Raw genomic sequence first — 26,009 nt, forward strand, 5'->3', positions numbered from 1 at the left:
AAAAAGAAAGAGAACATTTGGAACTGAAAACTCCATCGGAAAGTTCGACAACCAGATGTAGACTGAGACATGATGTTGTGATGATAGAGGTATTGAACACAGCACAATATAGCTTTACAAAAACAACTGAATATTTTGATGAAGAAGAACCATGAACAGAAGCAAACAAGATGCCTCGTAATCTTTGAATAAACCAAAGCATCTCCTTATAAGATATCCATTTCAGAATGAACAAATATAATCTCAGAATTTAGGTAAAAAAATTGGGTTTTTTATCATTAACAATGCCGCTTGATATCTCGGACAATTCAATACGATTATTAATGAACTAAACTACAGCAAATCGGACACATAAATCATAAAGTACTAAACTATACCATGCTTATAGTCCCCTTCGTATTATTCTCAACCTGACTGTTGGGATCCATGTGTTGATCGGTTCCAGGTTACACCAATGTAAAGCCGCATAATAATCATAATAAAAATTGGATTTTTCGTATCCGTTGGTAACCACCAACCTAAAATTAACTCAATAATTCAAAAAATTTGACGTCTAAATCAACCTGGAGTTGCGAAGCAATCTCAACTTGTCTTCTCAGCGGCTTTTGCTTTAGATTCCGCCTTGATCTTCTTCTTATTCCTCTCGATCGCCTCTGCAACCTCCTTGGGCATATACTTCTCATCATGCTTCGCCAGCACTTCGGTTGCCTTGAAGAAACACTCTCCGCTCCTCGCCTTCTCCGATACCACTGATCCAAGAGGAGCCGACCGACCAGATTCGTTCAAGGGCCTCAAGAAACCCTCGACGACAGCGGAGTGGCCCTCGCGGAAGAGGTCGGGAAGGGATCCCTCGAAGCGGACAAGGATGTCAGTGACGAGGTCGGTGATGACGAACTCAATCTCGGGGGAGGTGGGGGTGGGCTGGACGACGCTGCCCTCGAGGACGAGGCCACCGAGGCGGAAGCGGTTCTTGGAAGGGTTGGCGGCGAACTTTTGCATAGCATCGGATGGGGTGATGTAGAAGACGAGCTGATCTTGGAAGTTGCTGAGGACGATGACGATGAACCCCGCGACGCAGCTGAAGGTCAGAGCGTAGGTCCAGAGGCGGCGGTTCTGTAGCTGCCGGGCTCGGGCGCCGATGTCGACGGTGTGGGACCGGGATGGATGCCGGCGGGAGACCGTAGAGAGGTGTCGGAGGAAGAGGGCGGCGGGGGAGGCAGGCGGCGGAGGGGTGGGAAACGGCCGGAGGAGAAGTGGGGGGTCAGGCGGCGGAGAATGACGGGTGACGGGGACGGCGGCGCGGAGGAGGGGAGATAGCCGGGACCAGAGGCGCGGGGACAGAACCCTAGAAGAAGCCATGGATGGATCTCTGGAAGAGCGACCGAACAGAGGGAAGACAGGTTAGGGCTTGCCCGCGGTGACGGGATCTGAAGAAAAGGCACTTGTTTACTTGTGGGACACGGCACTGGAGGTTGGTGGAGGCGACTCGGACTCCGCTTCAAGCACCTCGTTGCCAATGCCACTGAATCACCCCTGCAATTTGTGACAGTGGAACCACATCGGCCCTGATAGTTTCAAGGGTGATTCAGGCTGTAGGCGTCGGAGTGGTAACGTACCCGCGATGGAGTGGGACCCAGTCACCGACGGCGTTGATGAAAGAACTCGAAGTGCCTTGGCGGTGGCACGTGCAGATGACAATTAAATGTAATTTGATCAAGATAGCTCTTAACATAATCCAGCATGATCGACAACAACTGGAAATCTTCTCTCCGAGAAGTAACGGTAAACACGAATCATATGCTTCACACGTGTCGTACATTTGAAAGCGCACTGGCACCGACACACACCCATCTGGCCGATGGATGTGCGCCACGACAACAGTCCCTACTGAAGTCGTGAATTAAGTGGGGGAATATCAAAGTCGTGAAGTAAGTGGGGGGTATATCAAGCAACGCTCTTCTCGGTTGGAAGAGCCTCCACATATGCTCCCAGCTCGACCGTCTGTTCGTGAAGACCACGAAGTGGTTCGAGGGGGAAAGCAAGAAGGCTCGTACAACGTAGTATAATTCTCTTCCTTCCCCTTTCTCTACTCGGAAGAATCTCTGCAATTAGCCTCAGATTTCTAGTTTCCTCGACCGATCCCACGCAGATTCTTCGACTTTTTTATTCTTCCAAGAGTTTATTGAGTGGTCGATCAGTTTTTTTTTTTTTCTTGCTTGCTTTTTTCCATGTCGCCGTTGCGGAACCGATGGTTATCTTTTTTCTGATTGGACGCGATCTTTGGGATTTTCCTCGAGTTTACTAACAGGGTATGTCTTGGTGATCCTGACGCGGCGACGTGTTGATTTTCTTGGATAAATCGTTCGTGGAGTAGCTACTTTTGGGTTTCTTTGCGCTGCTTTTCTCATCTTTTTTAGGATCGTTCACAATTGTTGTTCGTGATATGTCTTCGTATGATGGCGGTCCTTGAATCGTAGCTCGTGGTGTGATCAAATTAGGGTTTTCGACTGTGAGCTTAGGGACGATCACAGCTCGTGATCTGTTTCTTGTTGGATCTTGCAATATAGAGGACGCAAACTAAGATGAATGGGGTTTTTCTTATTCATTTAGGTAATTTGTTGTGAAGCGTTTGAAAAGATTGCTAAATTTAAATTGATATGGTGCGAGGTTAAACTCTGAAGATTGGGCCGTGGATTCAATGTCTTCGAGTCTTTTAAATACGTAGCAATTCAGTTTTCAAAGAATATTTAATCGTCTACCATCTTCTAAAAAAATTGTTACTGACGTCATCATTCGGAATAATTAACATTCAATTCTCTTGCAGAATGCTAATCAGTAGAGTAGTAGTAACCATACTAGGTCGATCGTGAGGGAAGAAAATGGTCTCATAAGGACTTAAAATATTTTTTGTATTATTGTTTCAGCAATATGGCATGGTACCTCGTATTGGATTGTCCAATAGTGGATAGATATTTGTATATACCATGCTTAAATCATTGGTAGAGAAATGTTCTAAAACCTTGTTTAATGGACTTACACAAATTTATATTGTGGAATTCATACCGAGCTTGTTCAGGAAGAAAGGTAACGAACTATCACGGACTTAGCTGGAATTGCCTAAGTCGTGAGGCACCCTTGCGGCCAAAACACGAACTTAGCTTGCGTTGCCTAAGTCGCGATGTACCTTTGCGCCAACTTCTCGGACTTAGCTAGGATTGTGTAAGTCTTGACGCGCCCTTGCGATATACGTCCACAAAGGTCAGCCAATTTGCAACCTCACTCAGGTCCCAAAGGACTTGTAAAAAGATAAAGTTGATTAGTTCGAAGAACGAGTGACGGACAAGTCCCGATGTCTCGCAAAGAGGGAAACTTTACAAGCAATTTAGTGAGCATCTTACGTGTAAGAGAGAAAACAGATAACGGAGGAAAACAAGGACTTTAGAGGGTTGAACGAATAGCTGCAAGTCCACAAACAATTGCTTACCGGGTGCCGGGCGCGAAGACAAGTTCCCGTTAAGAAAACGTGTGAACTTGTGAATATTGTTCAACGCCCGACACTATACCGAAGCCCCATCCCCCATGGTGCCACCCGGGTGGTTCCAGGGTGTTGAGATGGCTGACGTTTCGCGTGCGACAGCGGGCTGCCGAAAATAGCCCGTAGCACACGAAAACGGAGCCATTTTGGGTTGTTTTGCTCGGTGCGGTGAGCGGTCGCACTGTAGCGCTGCAACTTGTTTGAACTTACATTTTTACAAGCAAAAGATCACAAAACTAAGGCAAACCATGCTGCCAAGCATCTGTACATGTAAACAAAAGCGACGAACGGTTCGTTAAGCGAAGTTGTTGCGGGTGCGCGCCGACCGTTCATGACAGAATAGTGGCTTAGTCAGCCAAATCATCGGGCTTCAAAGCTTTGTCCCATTAAATCTCAATAAGATATATTATGCATGAGACTGTATCAAGTTTTTTGTTATAGATTGGGTTTGTTGTTGTTGTTGTTCTGTAGCCAAACTTGTTGATTTATCAAGCATCCATTTCTTTATCTTGTGTTTTGTTTTACTAATTGAGTGCTACTTGCAAGCTTACAGCAGAGTTAGGATATATTCTTCTTCAAAGTTCACCTTTTTTATATTATTGTAAGAATCTTTTGAAGAGATTAGCCTGTGATTTTTTAGAGAATTACAGCTTTATGTTGAAGCCTAATATCCATGAACCTGACTGTGTTGATATCAATGTTGTTTAAGCTTGATGAGCAAACTAAAATTGCAAACTTAATATTGGGTTTCATTTATCAGAAACATGAATGTTTATCGATCTGTTTCTTTCGGTTTGGTGCTCAAGCATCAACAGTGTGATTCATTTGCAGGATTCAGCTATATGCTGAAGACTGTCACAAGGCCAATTTATTGTTGCTTTTGCCTCATTGATTGTGGTCCTTATGAATTCAGCTCATGTGTGAGAACTTGTGTAACATAGGAATAACTTCTGCTTTTGATGCACAAGAGTTGCTCTCTAATTTTTTTCTGTGGATAATTTGTTTGATACAACAATATACATAGATTTATTCGGAGAGTGCATGGATTTATTCAGAGACAACTGTGAAAATAGAATTTTTTTGTGGTTCACAAAGGATGAGAAATGTCTGGATTGCACAAATGTGAAGGTGGTGCAAGATATGAAAAAGATCGGCATTTCTCTATGTCGAATGACAAAAGATATGAAGGTAAGAAGAAAGGGAATTCTTCGTAGATGAAGACTGAGATAGGATCTGAGAAATGTTCCCTCGACGTTGACATGGCTTAAATGAGAATGAAACATCAACATGCCCATTGTAGATTTTGCATATTGTAGTTGCTTCTTAACAGTAGCTTTTGACCGACTATATATTTTTTTAATATTGAAACTTGGTCTTTTCAGCCTTCCCCAAATATTTGGGATTTATGGCTTGTTGTTATTGATCTTGATGTGAAACAGTTCGAGCTTGTTGTGTCTCAATGGTTCAATACTATGACTATACGGTACTCAATAAAAGTTTGGTTTATGGAATTAATTATTTTTCCTTTTGCATGTATATGGTTCAGTTTTAGTTAATGTAGTATGTTTGAACAGTTGTCTTATAATCATCAAGCTTCATTGCTGTGAATTGCCAGTATATTATGTGTTTATATGTGTTTGCTTTCCATATTGCCTTCCATAACATTTGACATCTGTAAGATTATTCATATAAAGTTAGAATAACAAATTTTCTGAAAGAAAACAATACTTTGTGCAAAGGTAACATCAACTGTCCTTTACTGTGATACAGTTTTTGATATTACTTTCTTTCAAATGAAAAACCTTTCCTGTTTTGCTCGTCATATTTTTACAAAGTACCAACACAGGCTGTGAATTATTCGTCCCTGAATGACTCGTTTCATCTTTTACTTTATGGAAGATATGTGTTCCTTACTTGTCAGCTCTTGTTTTCATTAAGATTGTCTAGAAATCCTTTCTACTGTTCTTACAGTTTGATTATATTGTGTAGATTACAAAGGAACAGGATGAGAACTTCCTGACATTTTGATGTAGTAGAAGTGTAAATTCTTCATAGTGCCATTCAAATGCACATTTGAAGCAACTTTCCTCTTAGAATATATGGGGTGAGTACCGTATTTGCTTAAAGATGATGAATCATGAGAGTGTTGCTTTAATTGTTGTCAAAAATCTTATTTCTAGGCAGTGAGTTCTGCCTATCATTTGATGGTGCATTGTACGTCATAGATTAGTTATTCCTTACAGTAGTTTGTCCATTAGGAGTGTATAATTCTATCTTCATACAGAGCAGTTGTTGTGTTGGAGGGCTAGCTAAATCTCAATCAGCTAATGATAGAATATTGGGTCCACCCAAGAAGCGGAACATAGGCCAGTTATCCATCCAGAAGAAAAGACAATGGTCATCAAGTCCTGAACCTGAAGTAATGGAAAACAATGTTAGCAATTCTCTTTCCCTGGTGACGAATGTCTCCTCGTGTCCCACTACTGTCAATGATGAGACCAAGTTACTGGAGGAAAATGCTAACAATGTTTCATTCGTCAACCAAGGTTTATCTGTCTCTCTGTATATCTTTTTCGTATTTAGAATGGCTTCCATATGTCTTTTATAGATATAGTTAAATATTTGTTTGCTTCACATATGTTTGCGCTTGACATTGAAAATTTTCTTTACTGGTAATTTTATATGTTTCACTATTCTTTGCATTTATTATATCCTACTTTGTGTTGGTACACAGAGGTGCCATGTTTTGGCGGTTTGATGCTAGGCCTTTTGCTGATGTCATGCTTTCACCTTGCTTACTTCATTAATAAAAATTGAAGCCTCTTTATTAGGAAAGTGAATGTTGGAACTATAGTTAGATGAAGGCCCAAACTATAGCCTTGGATAGTTGATACCCGTAGACTTATGCTATAAGAACTATATCCAGAAATAACTCTGGCTATCAAGATTCAAGAATTTATATCATTACTGGAGGTTTCAACAATGAACAATGTTATTGTTTAATGTGTTATTATGTGTGTTCTTTTTTTTTTCTACTTTTTTGTGAAACATGTGTTTTGAAATATTTGATTAATATTCATTTTATATGGCAAGAAGTTTCTGTATTGGTTGTCGTGGACCACAGCTCAAAGAGCTTGTTTTTTCTCATTGCCTGTAGTTGGAAAGGCAAAAAATTGGAAGTTTCTATTAAAATGGACTGTGAATATTAGAGCTAAAGGAATTAGAGGAGTCTGTCGTAAAATAAAAATGGTTCTTGCAATAGGATATTAGGCCTGCTTCTATTTTACTGTAGAAATACAGTTCTTTCAGGAACTTTTTTATGACATCCATTATATCTGTATTTCCTGTAAGCATGAAAATATTTACGTTTAGTCTCTTGATTTTTCGGCATAACATGTAGATATGACCATGAGTTTTTCCTCGCTGCTTCCTTGAATTTGTGTTCTCTTAAGCAGTGTTTGGCTTTTCAGCAATAGTGTCAATAAAATCTTTAATAGGAAATAGTCATAAATATTGGAAGAGCTTGCCTGTGTGTAGCTTATGGACAATGTCTGCAGACCTTTAAACTTTAAAGTTTGTTCTTTTTGGGCATTTATGAAATTATTGTCTATTCTGCAAAAATTCAGATCCTTACTAGTCTTTAAACTATAGATATTCATGTGAAAATTCTATTGACAAGATATGTTTTATCTCTGGGAAGTTCTTCAACATGCAGTTGGGTCACACTTGTGAATGATGGCCACAACTAAATATATAACCTACAACTACCTGAAATATGTGCATATCAAGAATTACCTTGTACTAACACGTTTTCGCGACTCGAATCCTTATTATCTAAATGCAAAGGAACAATCTTCTCATGACACTTGAGGCCCATTCTCAAATGCTTGAGATGTGTGGTTCATGCTTTTAGGTAGGAACAATTCTTTTTCTAGTGAAGAGCTTTGCTTTGGTCTTTTCAATCAGGAGTGAATGTTTCCTTTTGCCTACATGTGCCTATTAAAGATGTTACTTGCACAATTGGAAGAACTAAAAAACTAGCAAGGCTTGGTGATGTTGCTTGCTAGTTGAAGAAAGTGCAATAGACAGGCTTAGGCTCCTAAAATTAGACAATCAGATCCTTAACATCATGCAATTTTATAGTTTCTTTTAATATTGCATGAGTGGTGATCTGCATCCATGTTAATAGTCTCCTCTTCCACTTGTTAATAACTTACAGAAATAAAAATATAGCTTTAATAAAATTTCAGCAAGGAATTGAAGTTTTTGATTGGATTGTTCATATTAATGTTGTATATGCAATACTAAATCTCAATTTTGGTTACCTCATATATCTATAGGCTAGACATCTGAGCTAGATGTTTATCTGGATATTTGCAAAAATAAAAAAATATTTATGATAATTATTACTTGAAAATCCAAACCCTTCTCTTGGTATCACTGATAATGTCCGCTATGTTCGGTAGGTGCTATAGCCTGGAATGAGATGAGAAGGGCGTGGGTCGGAGATCGGTCAAAAAAGCCCCACAGAGCTCCAAGGGAACCGACAATAAGGTCAAGATCAAACGTTCTTCTTTTGTGCAACTTGGGATAACATAGATGCCAATGTACTGATGGCATATGATATTCTTTTAATGTGCTTATATTTTTTCTTGCTTGAATTAGGTAATCGATGGATTTTGAACTTATCTTGTCAGGTTTTGTAGGGAAATTTACTAGTTAAAACATTTTTTTGTTTGTGTGATGCACCAATTTCTTACCATAATGCTACCTGAATGTGCATTAGATCTTCAGAATGTTTTAACAGAAAATATGCATGTCTATACAACCAAGTAAATATGAATTCAATGATGTTTCTGGGCATTTATCATTATCTGTATTCCATCAAAGTTTATTGAACATACGAAACATCAACATTTTAGAACACTCATGATAGACCCCTCAATTCTAACCCAATACCTGTACTGATTTTAGGTTGGGTTAGGTACCACCAGAAAGTAGAATAGATTTTTACAGCTTGGCTCATCATTTACATTTGTCTTAACTTTCAATAGTTTGGCCAAGTTGATTGATACATGATTCCTTCACACAAAAAAGGATTCTAAGGAGAAAGGAATCTGAACTATTGTAACTAATAATTCCAGAATTACATGCATGGGCACACGATGTATTTTAGCCATGTAGATTATATATCCAAGCTGTGTTAACAAGGTAATGATGGAAGCTCTTTGTGTGTGTTTGGGTAATTCATGTGAACTCTGCTTTCCTTGTCGTTAACCTTGATTCCCTTGTCTGTAGCTGGTGTGCAACCTACGAGGATTTGCTCTCGACCAACCGACCTTTTCCACAACCCATCCCAGTATCTGTGAGTTCTCCTTGGGTCGCTTCATTTGTGTCATCTCTTTTTTAGCGTTTGAGATTAGTTCTACATGATAGATTTTCTCATTTCCAAATTCTTGTAATTTATTTTACAGGAGATGGTAGATTTTTTGGTCGACATTTGGCAGGAGGAAGGACTTTACGATTAGCAGTACTCTTTGCTAGTGTGGAAATTTTGTCTGGCCTTCTGGTTAGCTAAATTAAGTAGATGTATTTTTTGTCAAGGGGGTGTTCTTGTATAAAAACAAAATGCATTGGCGTCACCATTCGACCCCAAGAAAAAATTGTGTTAATGGTATTAGGTGAAGAAAGTAAACAAGCAAAGCAAAAAGAACCATTCTATTAATCAGAGAGCATCTCATGAATGTCATGCAACCTCAAGTTCAACTTTGGGATGATAAGCCGGTGGGTGTGCATCTAGTAGACATCGAGGACATTTACTATTGGACTTTTGTCGCATCATGCATTTGAATTGATAAAATTACATGTAGATCGTTAGTTCTAAAAATTCATCATGTTGATAAAATCACCAGGAATATCTCAGCTTTTTTTTCACTAAAAAAATCATAATCCTCCTACGATTGATATTTGTGTTGCAGGAAGGCAAGAGTTCCGAGACCATCCCGGTCTGTGGCGATGGGCAAGAACAAGCTCATCAGCATCTGCAACACAAAAATCTGCACTTCATGAGTGGGGAATGTGATCGACCAAATTTACATTATTCGAATCCATGTGTCTATTTTAGCATCCTACATCGTGATCATGCGCCTTATCTGATCACATTAATTGCTTCCATATCTTTCTTATCTGAACCCCAGCAAATTCACGGCTGTGGTGTGTCGGCAGATATGCGCTACCGAACGAACGGTCCAAGTCATGGAACAGATTCTTCCGGAGGCTAATCGTAGGCGTTGGCGACGAGGATCCGCGCCCGCGAATTGACGCGCAAGTGACGGGCAGCGTGGAGGCCCAAGGAACGGCTGGGGGCCGTCCAACCCCCACTCGTTCCGTGGCGAACGACATGCACGGCCGTGTGACTAGGAGGGAGACAAGAGCGGGCTAGCGTTCGTCGGATTGGGCGAGGCCACGTGAACAGCCACGCTCCTTCACGTGAGGGCGGGACGCCGGCCCCACCGGCTGTTGGGAAAACAACATGTGCTCCTTTTCGTTTGCTTTTCTTAAAAGCTCCAAGACGGAACAGGAGTGGGAAGTCCCTTTCATTCTCTCCTGAAGCCCTCCTATTATATATATGAGCACAAACGAGGCATCTCTGCCCACAGCTTTGGACATCATCTTGTTGAGAGAGAGAGAGAGAGAGAGAGAGAGAGAGAGTTCTTCGGATGGTAGAGATATTTCTGGAGATCTCCAGATCTCTCGCAGACAGAGAGAGAGAGAGAGAGTTCTTCGGATGGTAGAGAGATTTCTGGATATCTCCAGATCTCTCGCGCAGAGAGAGAGAGAGAGAGAGAGGGAAACGAGTGTTCTTCAGATGGTAGAGAAATTTTGTACTACAAATTAGAGAGTTTCATATTTCCACTGCCGATATGTTGCAGCCCAAGATGGTTTCTGATGGCGGAGGGAGAGGTGTGTCTGTTGTGTGTGTGCGAGAGAAAGGGGAACGTGTGTTGCTCAAAATGGTTTCAGTTGGCACAGAGACAGAATGTGTGCTTGTACGAGAGAGAGAGAGAGCGAGAGAGAGAGAGAGGGTATGCGCGTGCGTGTAAGTGTGTGTGTGGGTGAGTGTGAGAGAGAGAGAGAGAGAGAGCGAGAGAGAGAGAGGGTATGCGCGTGCGTGTAAGTGTGTGTGTGTGAGTGAGAGAGAGAGAGAGAGAAAGAGAGAGAGAGAGAGAGAGAGAGAGAGAGAGACCTACTGCAAAAATATCTTTGAGCCCAAGATGGTTTCATATGGCTGCATTTGCACCTGCACCTAAAGGGGAGCGGGGTGGCCGTGAAGAAAACGAGTTTACATCCACCATGTAGGTGCAGCGGCAAATGCAACCATATGCCATTTTGGTTTCCTTTCCTACCATCACACTGCCACCAAAGCACCAAAGGAGGTAACAAATTGTTTGGGTTTCCCCTCCCCAGAATCAAGATCTCCATCCAGATTTGTTTTCACAGTACCAATAAGGTTTCTTCTCTTTTTCTTCTTTTACTTGTACTTTCTTCCACTGGTTTATTTGATGCAACTCGTGTTCTATGTCGTCGATTTATTTGCTTCCTCTTAATCCCCCTCTTTTTCTTTATCATCTTGGAAGAAACTTGAACTTGAAGATCTGTGCAGGGAAAAGACAAGAGCCTAAAACCTCCTTTCTATGGAGGTTTAGGGGAAGAAAGAGGGACGGAAAGCAAGAGTTATGCTTAGGCCGATTTGAGCAGCGGCTAAATAGAACAGGTTGGAAAAACCAAAACAAACGCCCTCAATGTTTCACAAGGCTATACGCTGAGGCTCACTTTGGAGATCTTTTAGGTTTTGTTTTCCCTTAATACCTAAGTTGACTGAAGAACTAATGTTTCTACTCTTTCCTTTCATTTACGACCACTGTCGGTGTTTGCATCCTAAAAGAAGTTGATGCTTACAAACAGATGGAATTGACTCAAGTATCAGATGCTGCGCGAAGCACCTCGGAAGGTTTTATAAGGTTTCATTCGGACAAACTCAAGGGGCCAGTTCTGATGTGATAATGTAGGGGTAGTATGTAAGATCTATGATAGATATGTTATGTAGTACATAGCAATACCGATAAGCTCATGATGCAGAAAATTATGAGAGTCCACCTTGTCACACATCCGGCAGAGTTCTTGCCCATGTATGTTGTTATCCAAGGTTTTGAGGTTTAATTTGTGGATTTGATGCTATATAACTAGTGATCCTTAAACATAGAGTTCTCTTTGATCATCAGTTTAACTAGTAGACAGTGTGATTGATTTGTTCACAGATCTTTATGATTGAAATTTCACTCAGGCAACCTCTCGGAAATTATGTTGGTTTTAGATGATTAAACACCAAATTGTGATAGAAAAGCATTTTATAGGAGGTTGACTTCGCTCTTCTAATTAAAATTTCTTGTTCTTGCAGGATTTTTTGCTTGTATTATACTAAATTTAGCTTTCTAAATGGTTGTTATCATGATTCATAGGAGGTCATTTTTATTGCATTAAAGTTTCTTAATCTTATTGGAAATTTTTATTTTTTGGATTACTGAATTCAGCTTCACAAATGGTTATTATCGACAACGTAAACAAAAAAAATTGGTTTACAAGACAAATATTGAAAGTTTTTATTATGTTTTATTGTGATAATATTCAGTGTGAGTTACAAGACAAATATTGATTTCAATTTAGATGTTCACATTCTAGTATAGTTTGATTAATTCTTTTATTATCATATTATCTGTGCAACTAAGATTTTTTGAGAGACAGACTTAGATCAATATTATACTTTTTATCTTGAGATTCTTGTATATTGTTGTATGTTCATTTGACTCTTTTGAACATCATATTCTTTAATTAGTGGTGCTAAAGTTTCATTGCCTCTCCAAAAAAATTATTTTTCAGTAAACAATGAATTTGATTCTTAGGTTTTTGGTCAATGCTTTGAAACCATTATACTTGACTTCAATGTATTAGTGATGGAAACAATAATGATTATATATATTTACATGTCTATGATGCTTATTATTCTGGCAAATTGTTAGATGATTATATATGTACAACAATGATTATTCTGGCAAATTGTTGAGAAGAACATGTTTAGTTATGAGGTAAAAAATTTGAAACAAAGAAGATGTCCTGTTAGTAAATAAATATGGATCAAGAAGGTTGAATCGACCATGGATTCTTGAAGAACTCTAAGTTATTATGATAGAGATGTTAATATGTTGATCATCCAAAATAACAAGGCAATGTTCACTCATCATTTGTAAATTGATGAATATGCATAGCTTAATGTATGTATTAGAACCCATCCTAGCAAATAACCCATTATTTCTACTTGGTTTTGAGAATATCATTTTTATATTGCATTAAATAGCAAGAATTGGTTTTGAATGAGAGCACCATCCAAACTGCACTTTAGATCTCTCTTGGCTATCAGAATATTTGTACCATGTTCTTTGTTCAATGTCTTATGAAGAGTCTGCATATTATGGGCTTTTTTGCCCTCAAACTTTTCTCGTAAAAAAATAAATGTGTTAATATCTCATTATGCTAATCATACAATCTACAAAAAAAACATGTTATTGTTACTACAGAAAACACTATATTATTCCATATTGTTGTGAGAATACAAATTTACTTGCAGATTACTCATTCTAGACCCTTGAGGTCATAACAGACATGAACACATAAATGTCAACATAGCTCCATGATACTTCATTATTTCAGTCTATGATACTTAATTGTTCAGGGCAAACTGTTGAGAAGAACATGTTTAGATGATGGGAAAATTTTGAAATGAAGCAAATGTATTTATAGGAAATAGAATTTGTCATGCATGAATTTGTAAGTCCGACATGAAATTGATCTCTGAAGAACTCAAAGGTTCCATTATGCATGCTATTTTAATATGTTGGTCATGCAAAAAGTAAAAATCTCAACATGTCACTCCTTTGTTGACAATTAAAACATATCATTTAATATGCATAGGTCAGAGCATCAAACAATCCATCATTTCTTGTTGTCATTGAGAATATCATTTTTCTTGCATCAAAAGATGTACATGTAAAGATTATGGATGTAAAACATATCACAGACTTGGTGGCTTATTCCATGAGCTTGAAGGTTGATGATTTTTAGCTGAATGGATTTCTCTTGGGAATTAGAATGTATTTGCCATGTTCTTTGTTCCCTATATCTGTATATGAAAAGTACGTTTGTGGCCCAAGTCAAATGCATAATGTGCTTGAATAATGAGAGTATGTTTACAGACTGTTCGATGAGCATAATAAGATTTTGCATGAATTCCTTTTCATTCTCAAGTTCTCTATCTACTTCAAAATTTTGCTCATATTGTTCATGAAAGAGAGCAAAGGCTTCTCCACCAAATTTTACTTGACAAGTAGGTCAGATCTACAGGTTTCTGATGGCTTTTCCACATCGACAAGAACCGACGCTGAGAACAATGGTTTGTGATGGTAGAATGTGGACTCAAACTTTCTCCTGGAAGTCATAAAACTAGACTCGGTGGAATGCTCGAAGGATGAAGGAATGGCTTGTGATGGTAGAATGTGGCAGTCCAGAGACTGGAAAAAGCCGTATCATTGCCTGGAGGTTGTCCTGCACGTCACAGTACCGTCGTTGCATGTTCCACGTGGTCGTGCTTCGGCTGGTGTTGTAGAGTTAGGAAGCTGCTCAAATGTCTCTGTCGTCCTTAATGGTGGGAGAAGATGGACGTCACGTCGCGGCCAACTCGTTGCTGTGAAGACGGCACGGCCATCGTGCGATGTCAGTGTTTGGCTTCTCATAAAAAGAGGGAGAGGTAAGCGGGTTCCAGATTCCAGAGAGGAAACCAGAAGCCACAGGGATCCCTGCTGCCTGCCTGCATGCGTTGTCGTTGAGCGAGCAGCGGAGACAGTGGATGGGACGTGCATACTCTCTTTCGATGTTGGTCAGTGTCCGATCATCCAAGACTCCTGTGAAGATGCCGGTGCTGCACTCATCCAGATGAATAATTGTAATAATATTTTTTTATTATTCCGATTGTGATGGAAAAATCAGAACGCTAATAGTGGTGGGTGATGTAGATCTTTAAAATCAGGTTTTGTCGAATTTTATATTTTATTAATTATAGAGTATCTTTTATAATTATATCTCTTTAGTATTTTGGCCTATAGGCATTCAAATCTAGAGTGAAATATGTATGTACATTTCTTCGATCATTTTATCAATAAAAATATAAAAATAATAAGTAAAAAAATAATTTTAATTATTTCTCTTGATAGTAGTAGACTATGATATTGTTGGAAGTTGTAGATGAGAAAAATAATGACGAAAGGTGAGAGTTGATATCTGCATCGGTATCAACGCAGTTGTCAAGCGATGAAAGGATCGCTCGACATCTACATCGATGTTGACAAAGATGTAAAGCGGTGTCTTTTGACAACTACGTCGTTCAATTACTGCATCGACGTTGATACAGATGTAGAGCGACAAAGGGGTCGCTAATTGTGTTAGTGTCGACATAGTTGTCGAGCAATGAAAGGGTCGCTTATTGTGTGGCATTGACGTCATTATTAAGTGATGAAAGGATCGCTCGACATTTGCATCGGCATCAATACAAATACAGAGCGATGTCGCTCGGTAATTACATTAGCGTCGATGTAGATGCAGAGCAACGTTGCTCTGCATTTGTGTCGGTGCCAATGCAGATGTCGAGCAGCCCTTTCGTCGCTTAGTAATTGTGTCAACACCAACGCAGTGATCTGTCCTTTCGTCGCTTGGCAACTATGTCGACACCGATGTAATGAGCAACCTCGTTGCTCTGCATTTGTGTCGGTGCTAATGCAGATGTCGAGCAGTCCTTTCGTCACTCAGCAATTATGTCAACACCAACGTAGTGATCTGTCCTTTCGTTGCTCGGCAATTATGTCGACACCAATGTAATGAGCAACCCTTTTACCACTTGACAACTACATCAATATCAACATAGTGAACGGCCCTTTCTTCTCTCAACATCTATGTCGGCATTGATGCAATTCTCGAGCGACAAAATGGTCACTCAGCATCTACATCAGTGACCTTTTTGTTGCTCGACAATTGCGTTGACATCGATGCAAATGTCGAGCAACCCTTTCGCCACTCAACAATTGCATCGATATCGACGCAGATGCAGAGCGACGAAAGTTATCAACGTCAACGCAAATGCAGCTCATCCATAGTAACTAACCATCAACGACTCCAACAACATCGTCACCTACCACCATCACTAATTGAAACGTTATAATTATTTTTTTACTCATTATTTTTATATTTTTATCGATAAAATCGATGATAATCTAGGACCAAGATGTTAATAAGATCTAATTATAAGAGATACTCTACAATTAACTCTCTTTTTCTAGCAAGAGATGGTCTGAAGAAGAAGACACTCGATCTAAACTCGATGTTACCATGTCAAAGGCCACATTTATTTGAATGAATCGAAGCCACAATATGGATTGAGAGCTTTCTAACTGGGAAGAGTCAACATACAATCAGAATGAAATAATTAAAATACAAAGAACATTTCCAGTGCATACAAATTGCTATAGAACTCTGCTGCAACCAATTACATTGAGAGAGCGACGTAAGATAATACACAATTACATCACAATGACATGAAAAGAAATGGCCAATGGAGAGAAAAGGAACACGCCGAGACAACATTGGAGGACAGCTCAATGTTCGTTCTTCACGCGTGCTTTTAGGATTCCAGGTTTAGGAGGGGAAGTTATCATTCTAACCATGGAACTCGGCCTTGATGGTTGCCAAGTATGATACTGATGCATGCCGATCATGCTAGAACAGTCACCGCCACTGGAACTAGGCTCCAGAGCACCATCATGCTGCTCTCTTTCACAGAATCCCATTGCCTTGAGCACGTATGAGTCATCGTGTAGCTCAAAGGGCGTGCTGCATTTAATAATTTGAAACAAAAAGTCAGTAAAGGAGAGAATGTGGGGCGTGTGCAGCGGGTCGATGCCGCAGTCATTGGAAAAGATAAGGTAATATAGCAAAATCTTGAGTATCAGCGGATCTCCTCTTTATAACTTGTGAATGACCATGAAAATCTAGGCGTATGAAATCTAGGTGAATGACCATGAAAATCACTGCTAAATAACAAAGAATAACACCATGAAAAATTCCAAAAGATAAACCTATATTGTTACCTGTTAAAATCAAAATGCACCAATTGCATATCTTCTGAAATTTCCACTTCTACTGTTGCATGTGGCCGAGTCTGATTCCCAACCAACAGAAAAGAAACATTAAATTCAAATTATAGATTAGCTCAGTTTATGCCTTGATTGTACGTGCAATAAATAAATAGAGAAAATGTCTGGTGCTTGTCAAATACTAGATCCTCATGTTCAAAAGTACAACATTCTTTTTCCGTTATTGAGCTCTGTGTAAAACATCTCTAGTTAAAGTAAGAACACATTCTTTTTGTTTTGTTTCTAGTGAAATCTTTTTTAAAGCATTGAAATATCAAAACTGTTTTGTATGTGGAATCCACAAAGCTTGCTCACCAATTTGCCTCTGTTGCTTGGTTGTATACTGGCATCCTTCTAAAAAGATGCTAGCTTAATAGGCCAGTTGACCCATCTGGTTTTTTGTCCCAAGTATAAGCACATCAGAATCAACAGTTCAATAATTGTTATACCCGGATCAGCTCACAAATTATCATGTCAACATTTAAATATTCATCTATCAAAACAATTTGCCAATTAATGATTCAATTTCTACAAGTGTTTTATATATCGTTGCACTAGCCACTCAAGCTGATATGCAACAAGGAAAAGGATTGCAAAATTTTGTACCTGGACCAAGATAAAAGGTAAAGCAACACCGCCTGATGGAACATGTTCTGAACCATGTAGCTGTTCATTCCGTTGGACCAAACTTTGGAGACCTATGAACTGGGAGAAAGATAGGGAAAAAAAACTCTCCTAATCAACAAAAAACAATTCAGACATTACTAAGTTAAAAGTACATAGAAATTATAAGTTCTAAAAATTTTCCACTAGAATTACTTCCCAAACTGACATAACAACTCAAACCAGGCAGAAGGAATTTTGCCACCTAAAGATCTTTTTAGAAAAGCTAAAAAAATTTCTTCACCATTAATAATGGATGAAGTTGCAATAATAGAGCCATTTCTCCCTTTGTTGTCGTGGTCCATACCAAAATTTTGACCACAATCCTCTATTGTCTTATGGTCATTCATTTGATGTTTAATTATATTCAACTTCCCTGCTCCTGAACCAGAATGGAGGGTTGAATCTAGAAGGTGTGGATTAAATATTTTAAGTTTATTGCAGTTTTATGGATGATTAAGACCAGTGTTGAATTTAAGATCAGGATGCTCAATCTCTGAATCAGGAAGCTTGATCTTTAGACCATGGAATGTAGAAATTTGTTGGTTCCATAACATAAGGAAAAAAAATCTATACCGTTAAACAGGGAGGACTATATTTCTGAATAAGCTACACTCAATCGGAAAATATTAGCATCTCTGAGCAATTGGAAGCACATATTAGGATGTCGGACGGTTAATCATGAATAAAGAATTACAATAACTAATGGTTCACTGTCCTACAAAGATTCCAGAGCATGTAATCCAGTTGATCCAGAGCCAAATAACTAGTATAATATCTTTTACAAGAGGGATCAGTTGGCTGTCATCAACAAACTTTCTGTTAGTTTTCCAATATAAGGAAGCTTTCATCAGATGTTACTTTCCCAGGCTTGGCATTGATTCTTCCTATCAGAGCATGTCAAATTAATACCAACCATTACCTAGCTCTCTAATGCCCTCAGCTGCTCTTCTTTTAGGTTCCTAAAAAGTAAGTAATCTTGGTTGAACTGCAGGTAGCTGGTTCAGATCAACCAAATGTCTTGTTCTCATACTTCTTGCTACATGAGTCATCATTCATGCAGTCACAAAAGCTTTGATGTGCCAAAAGAACCCTTTCTTACGCTTGTTTTCTATATGTAATAAGAACATCGACATCTTCTCTTGTTGAAATCTTCTTATTCGCCTCTCTTTTCCTGTTTGCATTGTGTAGCAAAATAGCTGTGGAGGAAGGGGGACAATGCATGTGCCAGTTGGCCTCTTTCAGTAATCTGCTCTAGTATGTCCCAGACTTTTAATCCAACTTTGGTGGTTGCTGATCTTTGTTCTGATCCATAAGCTCAAAAGGTCATTTTCAAATTTCTTTTTCAATCTAAACATTCTTTTTATTGGACAGATCTATTAATATTATTATTCGGATACATGTCGAAATGGTTTTGTCAAAAGTCAACCAGCAAATCATTAGTTGATAAAATAAATTCAGCTTGTCACTCATTCAGTTTACTATGGATCAACTAACTACTAACACTTATTCAGCTCCTATCATCTCACCTGTATTTTCTTTCTTGAATGAACAGGAATATTATTTTTTGGGTACCAAAAAATGAGGTGCATTTATTTTCTTTACCGTCCCTAAGCAACTCTTGAACAAACTCATTGGGGTACATGGAAGAAACCAACTTTACCCTGAACAGGATGATTTGTTGGTATCAAAATGTGAGGTTCATTTATTTTCTTTATTGTTTCTAAACAACTACTGAACAAACTCAAACAACTAAGATGTACATACAGAATGATGGCCCAAGATGATGCATGTTTCAGATCAGTTACTGATGGTCACTATCTGAAGATATAAGCACAATTTCCAGACAGAAATATTGCCTAACACAAATAATATTACTGTGGACAGGTAATCTTACTTGATTTTGCAATTCCTGCAAATATGCAGTTTTCTTTTCAATCCTATTCTTCAATTCAATCTGTTCTGCCTGTGATGAATACACTCATCATTAGAAGACTTAAAGCCATTTCAGAAGACTGCAGCGTATGCTGAAAACACTCCAAATTGAATCCAAGGAGATAAAATCACAGGACAGATGCAAACCTTCAATTCTTCAACATCATTTAAACTAGTACGAGGTAAACCTTTCCACTGTATCTCTTTTTTATCTTTAGAAATAATATCCATTGCCATGAGGACATTCAGTGCATCATATACCCTCCGCCGTATGTTTTTCTCTTCATACTGTTGCTGAACCAATGACATAATGCTTAGCAAGATTAAACAACACTACCAAATGTACAATCTTCCATGCGCCAGTCCATACGTTAGCTACCTGATCTTGAGATCCCGGATTATTATTGGGATCAGTAAATTCAGTTACAAGTTCATCTGCAACCTGAAAAAGAAGTTTAAAAAAAAAATGAGGTTTGAAGGATTTAAGTTTAACAAGTATAGTGTAGCTCAGCAAAGCATTCTAAGAAAGCTGATTTGCATGTAGCTAATAATCACTATTCCATCATTCACATCAAAAGGCAGGTCTGCATATATCAAATACTATAGCAAAGGCAGCAGTTGCAAACAGTTGCACTGCACCTACCTGATTGTGCCAAAGAACATCAACTTTTGCCAAAACAATATCTGAGCCAAAGAGACCCATACAGCTAATATCACAAGATAGAACAGAACCAAAGATACATTGATCCACCATGCATGACTGAAATCCCTCGACTCTTTTTTTTCCCTTTTTTACAAAGGGTAAGTGGCGAAGACGAAAATTTCACAGATTAATTTATTTCTCTAACATAACAATTGAAGAAATAATATGAGCATTAGTTGAAAATGATTTAGTGAAGAAATTATTTTGACTTTTGTGTTTGATATTAATGAAAGTTCTTAAATTTTATAACAAAATATGAAAAATAAATTGTTGAAATATCCTACAAGCTATAGGTAAGAGATTTTCCATTATATCATCATGAGAAAAACAGATAAATAAAATATTGATGCCTAGCCATTTTAATGATTACCGAAAGGAACAAACTTTTATAAGAAAACTAATGGAACTCACTAAAAAATTATAAGTTATTCAAGCAATAGTGTTCTAGAAGCATAGTACCTAGGTCATCATACTTAGGTCACTAGATTACGTTTTTATTGAGAAAGTTGAAGATCTATAGCCACATTTATGTGGCTAATGGGGTCCCTTCTTTTAGCAAGACAGCTGCGATGATTCCCATGCAACCAAGGATGCAGACACAAAATCATTTCCCAAAACTGTTGCCCTTGAGATGACGCTTGATGTCGTTGAGCCAATGGCCCTGCACCTTCATCGATAGTCTCCTAATGACCGTCGATAGGGTTCTTAGAGAGAGTGATCCAGGAGAACGGAAAGGAGATTGAAGTTTTAGAGACAACAATCCAGGAGATGGAGGCACAAGACACGATGATCTAGGAACATAGGAAGGCGCAACAACTCAAAAATGGTTCTGCATCGGCATCCTTGGCTATGTGGATATGATCCTAGGTGACGCTTCTAAGGCTACAAATCTTTAACTTTGTCAATGAAAATGAAAATGTGATCTGGTGACCTAGGTTTGATGACCTAAAGTTGATAATTTCTTAATAAAGTTGACATAATTGTTAAACTCGATAATTTCTTAATAAGTTCCATAAATTTTTATTTCTTTCGGTAATCATTAAGATAGTTGGTTGTCAACATTTTGTTTTTCTATTCTTATTATGATGAAATGATGGATAATCCCTCACTTGTAGAATATTTCAAATTGTATTTCTCGTAGTTAGTTAGAAAAATTAAGAACATATAAAGTTCAGAAAACTTTCTTCACTAAATCAGTTCCAACTAATGCTATTAATAACTCTTAATTGTTAATATTAACTTCTATTAAGCAAAGAGATAAAATTCACATTACTAAGCAAAGAAGTAGTGTTCTTAGTATTTATTGATATGAAATTAGTTTGTATTTGCTAATTCACTGAATTTTGACCGTTGCTTGCTTTAATTTACCTATTTATTTATTTTGGGTTGAAGTTTATTTTAGCCCCTATGGTTTTGGCCATGGACCTCTTAAGCCCTTATGGTTTACTCATGTCTAAAATAACCCCTACATTTAAAAAAAAGTAACATATAAATCCCTCCCGTCAAGTCTAAGTTAATAGACATTAGAGTATGCTTACATGGCATGCTAACTCACAATAAACCATTAATATAATTACACATGTAATTTAAGTTTAAAATAGAAACTGAGCCCTCCATCAATGGCAGGAGGAGGCATTGTCGTGGAAACAACCACCAACAGCAGAACCAAGTCGCTGTTGCCTAGCAGGGCGTCGTACGCACACAGTCTCTCCCGCGCTGACGATGAGCTCAGGAACATCCGATCCTACTTCAGGTGGATGTGCATTGACCAATCTGACGCTAGGCACGCAATGGTCTCCTGGTCCCTCTTCCTCCTCCTAGGCATCTTCGTTCCCACCGCCTCCTACTTTGTCTTCTCCTACGCCCCCACCCACCCCGCCTATGACGTGGTGGTCTAGCTCTCCCTCACCTCGGCCCCTCCTACCTCTACCTCTTCGCCTTCATCCGTTGCTTCCTCTTCCTCGATAAGCTGGTCGAGGAGAGCGAGTGGGTGCATGAGGGCTACATAGACCAACTTAACCGCTCCTTCTGCCTGCTCTTCGTCTTCGGGATGTCATACTTCGCGGGGGACGTGGCTTACAAGGTATGGTGGTACTCGTCGAGATCGGAGCGGGTGTCGTTCGTGGTGGTGGGCGACATGGTGGCATACGCCGTGGAGCTGACGAGCTGGATCTACCGGATGTCACTTGCCAACTCCAGGGCGCATGCCACAATGTCACCCACCATGGTGTTGCCCACCACTGCGAATGACACTCGCTCCGATCCCGACGAGTACCACCATACCTTGTAAGCCACCTCCCCCGCGAAGCAGTAAAGGTCGGAGAGGCTAGAGGCAGAGGTGAGGGAGAACTGGAACATCACATCGTAGGAGTAGCAAGTGGAGGCGCAGGAGAGGACGAAGTGGAAGGCGATAGGGATGAAAACGCCCATGAGGAGGAAGAAGGACCAAGAGACCACTACGTGTCTAGTGTCGGACTGGTCGACGCACATCAACCTGAGGCAAGACCGGAAGCTCCTGAACTCGTCATCAACGTAGGAGAGGCTGTGTGCGTACGCTAGGCAACAACAGCTTGATGCTATTGCTGCTGGTCGCTTCCACTATGACGCCTCCTCCCGCCATTGATGGTGGTCTCAGTTTTTTTTCTTAAACTTAAATTACACTTGTCATTATATTAATGATTTATTGTAAGTCAACATGCCATGTAAGCATACTCTAACGTCTGTTAACTCAAACTTGACGAGAGAGGCTTATATGCTAAATTTTTTAAAATTTAGGGGTAATTTTATACACAAGTAAACCATAAAGGCTTAAAAGGTCATGGCTAAAGCTACAAGGGTTAAAATGAACTTTAACCCATTTATTTTTCATCAAAATTATTGAAACTATACCCTTTGATAACGTAGTCTGTGAGAAGGTGGAAAGCAATGTATGAAACACTTATTATAAAGTACAAGTTATTTATTGAAAGTTCAATGAATATTAATTATTTTATTTTTTTAAGTTTAATTAGTCATGCTGATCGATAAACAAATACCTATAATGAGATAACACATTTGTTTTTTGTGTGAACTCCAAGAAGTGTCTCTACATCCAAAATCTACCTTATTTAAAATTTTATCTATGGCTTAATCCACAAAAACCTCAAGCTATTTAACATAATAAAAAACAACTCACAACAATGGACAATCATCTGTCACTCAAAAAATAAAATAGTCTAACTAAGTAAATTAAAGATCTTTATTTATCAATTAAAATAACTAATTGAACTTGAAAAATAAAATAACTTATACTCAATGAGCTTTCATTAAATAATGAAATAACTTATACCTCATTATAAGTGGTTCTTCCCTTGCTTTCCACCTTCTCACAAACTAAATAGATCAAAGGGCATAGTTTCAATATAAATAAATAAATAAAAGCAAACACAAACTCATTTCACATCAACAAATACTAAGAACAACACAACATCACTCGTAAGGTATCCCAAAGTTTCAACACTCATTTCATATCATCTTCTTGAGATTGAATTAGGAAAAGAATAGATATTAAGTATATAGAGTAAGGATTTCCATTTACCTTTCATGCTAAACTGTCGGAGTCCCCTACCACTTTTATCACCTCCAACCGCTCGTGCACCCCTCTTTTTCTTTTTACCACTGTTTGAATCATTATATCATCAAACTCATTGGTAATCACAAGGAAACAAATTTTCTTATGATAATTCCATGCTCATGTTAACAGGTCTACTATAATTATCAATTTGTAACAGCTATTGTGAATCCATGAGGGCATAGTTCAGATAACTCGTTGTCTTCTAACAACATCTAGGAAGCATAAACATAGACATAGGATGGACATGCCAATACTGCAAATCTTATATAAGGCATGATAGGGAAAATACATTGCAATTAATACATGCATATTCTCATAGGTTAGTTTGATTTCATGTTTTGCATGATATAAGCAATATATGATCATCATATGTGAAACATAGAAGAAGGAAAACAACCATTCACATAAGTAGCAAATGTTCAACATTGTACTTCAAAACATACATATGACTTGAAGGAGTAAGCCAAAAGTCTAAACTTCCATGTTCCAAATATTAACAGATTTTGAAACCTTACATCAATGGTTGGTTGTCTTGCATATATATTGTACATCAACATATATAAGTGTACATGGTCAAAGAACACAAATATGTTCTGAATTATCTGACACATGTTGGAAAGTGTCTAACAACTGTCGTTGTCTAACTCGGGCAGGACGAGGACATTGCGAGCATTTTGAACTGTCCATTCTTCATAGAACAACAACATTCTTTCATGAAGGATACCAAAGTGTTTTAATAAGAAAAGGCAAAATTTTAAATAACAAACCTCAAGACTCTTGTTTCAGACACTCTATTCCAAATAAAGAAACTAAGTCCTAGACATCTGAGATCTTCACATCCACAATCTTCTCTAGTATCAAAGCAAATGGACATTGTGTTCCGTCTAATCTCCTAATGCAAAATGCATAAATGGATACAAAAAGAATACATGGTATTTTTATACGATAGGGATGAGCACACTCATGTAGAATCATATCAATCAAGCATAATTTTAGACCCCAACCAGATAAAACTCGCACGATATGCAGTCAACCGCCACGCCCCTAACCGCCGCATCATGATCTCTCATTACTCCAACCCACTAATCCGACAAAACTGTTCGTCAACACAAACAATTCCAAGCAGGAACAACGAATTAAAAACGAAATTGGCCCCTCACCTGACGGCCCCCACGGGCGTTCCCTCGTCGCCCCCATGGATATCGAGGTGGTTCAGCCTGACCAAGGCGCTCTCACTGGCGGGATTCGTCTCCGTCGGCTCACTCCGGCTGGAAGGCGAACCCGCACTGCCGCTGGTGGAGGCCGAGTGACCGCCGGAGAAGGCTGGCGCACCCAGGGAGGAGCGGCCGCCGGAGGGGGCCATGCGGAAGTTCGCCGTCCTCTTGCTCCCCTCGTCCATCTCCGCGATCGCAGGCGAGCAGGAGATCGCGGGAGGGGTTCGGGGAACGGATGGACAAAGCGGGAGAAACCCTAACAACCAGACAGGGGAAGATCGAAAAAGATGGGGGCGTTGTATGCTTATGCCCGGGTGGGAGGCTGTTTCCGAAAGGTCGCGCACCGGTGGTGATGCTACCGCGAGCGGGTTATTAACATCTTTTGACTGACACGTGGAGCATTCGAGTGGCAACCAGAATAAACGGTCTCTTAACCCTGACACGCCTATATCCCAATCTCAAAATGAACAGTCGAGATCATGTAATGGTCGGAAGTGCAGGATTGGATAAGGGTATCATTAGGATAAGCGTCTTTTGGTGGGATGTTCGCAAACAGGGGACAGCTTGTCAAGGAACGAGTTGCCTCGGGCCTAAACCGTATGCATACCGAGTTTGACCGAACCAGAGCTCGGTCAAGATCTCAGTTAGGTTAATACTGTCCATTTATTCCCCTAATATAAAATCGTTTAAGTTAATACTAATGTATATTGCTCCCAATCTATTTTCTTGGACTTTTCATGCTTTAACATATAAAGGAAAAATGGAAGAAAAGCGAGAAAATTTATTTTTGTGATTTTTCTTTGTTATATTTAGTTAACATCTTATTCATGTTTCTTATTACTGAATGGATGGACATATAGCTGAAGAATAGCCTACTAGTCAAAAATATTCATAAGCCACTTGCTGTTCTTACTTGGAAAGTTACAATATATTCCAACTATGTCAAGATAATCCTGTTCAATCTATTTGAAGCAACCCAAAACCTAAAAAAAAAGGAAAACTGGAATAAATTTGTACAACAATTTATCAAAAAAGATTATTGATGTGTGTTCAG

General features: G+C 39.0%; 3 protein-coding genes across 9 annotated transcripts; 1 reads left to right on the forward strand and 2 right to left on the reverse strand.

Annotated features, from left to right (window-relative positions):
* Positions 1-297: 297 nt before the first annotated feature.
* On the reverse strand, positions 298-1,455 carry LOC103984472 (cytochrome c-type biogenesis protein CcmE homolog, mitochondrial). The gene has a single exon (XM_009401971.3). It carries the CDS (start codon positions 1,357-1,359, stop codon positions 583-585), a length of 777 nt encoding a protein of 258 aa, XP_009400246.2. The 5' UTR covers positions 1,360-1,455; the 3' UTR covers positions 298-582.
* A 477-nt stretch (positions 1,456-1,932) lies between these two features.
* Positions 1,933-14,722, forward strand: LOC103984470 (uncharacterized). Of its 4 annotated transcripts, none has more exons than XM_065108564.1 (7): positions 1,933-2,057; positions 5,525-5,639; positions 5,825-6,081; positions 8,002-8,089; positions 8,834-8,900; positions 9,010-9,319; positions 9,514-10,781. In XM_065108564.1, the coding sequence occupies exons 2-6, from the start codon at positions 5,635-5,637 to the stop codon at positions 9,061-9,063; spliced, it is 471 nt and encodes a 156-aa protein (XP_064964636.1). In that variant the 5' UTR covers positions 1,933-2,057; positions 5,525-5,634; the 3' UTR covers positions 9,064-9,319; positions 9,514-10,781. The 4 variants fall into 4 exon arrangements, 3 of the variants coding, with proteins under 3 accessions (XP_064964636.1, XP_064964635.1, XP_064964637.1); XM_065108563.1 differs by having other exon boundaries at positions 1,935-2,060; XM_065108565.1 differs by lacking the exon at positions 1,933-2,057 and adding an exon at positions 2,077-2,309.
* Positions 14,723-16,102: 1,380 nt separating this feature from the next.
* Positions 16,103-25,629, reverse strand: LOC103984468 (transcription factor-like protein DPB). Of its 4 annotated transcripts, none has more exons than XM_018826727.2 (9): positions 24,902-25,629; positions 23,706-23,785; positions 23,457-23,500; positions 19,796-19,867; positions 19,573-19,713; positions 19,388-19,456; positions 17,434-17,532; positions 16,783-16,853; positions 16,103-16,525 (listed from the first exon to the last, which is right to left on the reverse strand). In XM_018826727.2, exons 1-9 carry the CDS (start codon positions 25,138-25,140, stop codon positions 16,291-16,293), a joined length of 1,050 nt encoding a protein of 349 aa, XP_018682272.2. In that variant the 5' UTR covers positions 25,141-25,629; the 3' UTR covers positions 16,103-16,290. The 4 variants fall into 4 exon arrangements, with proteins under 4 accessions (XP_018682272.2, XP_009400243.2, XP_009400241.2 ...); XM_009401968.3 differs by having other exon boundaries at positions 19,805-19,867; positions 24,902-25,626; XM_009401966.3 differs by having other exon boundaries at positions 19,573-19,719; positions 24,902-25,625.
* Positions 25,630-26,009: the final 380 nt, after the last annotated feature.

This window comes from Musa acuminata, chromosome BXJ2-5 (genome assembly GCF_036884655.1).
Source record: "Musa acuminata AAA Group cultivar baxijiao chromosome BXJ2-5, Cavendish_Baxijiao_AAA, whole genome shotgun sequence".
NCBI classification, from domain to species: domain Eukaryota; kingdom Viridiplantae; phylum Streptophyta; class Magnoliopsida; order Zingiberales; family Musaceae; genus Musa; species Musa acuminata.

Excerpts from the sequence above, each read along its gene's own strand:
- LOC103984472 (XM_009401971.3), bottom strand. The coding sequence starts at position 1,359 with ATGGCTTCTTCTAGGGTTCTGTCCCCGCGCCTCTGGTCCCGGCTATCT.
- LOC103984470 (XM_065108564.1), top strand. Across the intron at positions 6,082-8,001 it reads TGTTTCATTCGTCAACCAAG|GTGCTATAGCCTGGAATGAG; the intron begins GTTTATCTGTCT and ends TATGTTCGGTAG. Across the intron at positions 8,090-8,833 it reads CCAAGGGAACCGACAATAAG|CTGGTGTGCAACCTACGAGG; the intron begins GTCAAGATCAAA and ends CCTTGTCTGTAG.
- LOC103984468 (XM_009401966.3), bottom strand. The coding sequence starts at position 25,140 with ATGGACGAGGGGAGCAAGAGGACGGCGAACTTCCGCATGGCCCCCTCC. Across the intron at positions 23,501-23,705 it reads CCGACAGTTTAGCATGAAAG|TTTGTGAGAAGGTGGAAAGC; the intron begins GTAAATGGAAAT and ends TGATCTATTTAG. Across the intron at positions 16,854-17,433 it reads TACCTTTTATCTTGGTCCAG|ACTCGGCCACATGCAACAGT; the intron begins GTACAAAATTTT and ends GTTGGGAATCAG.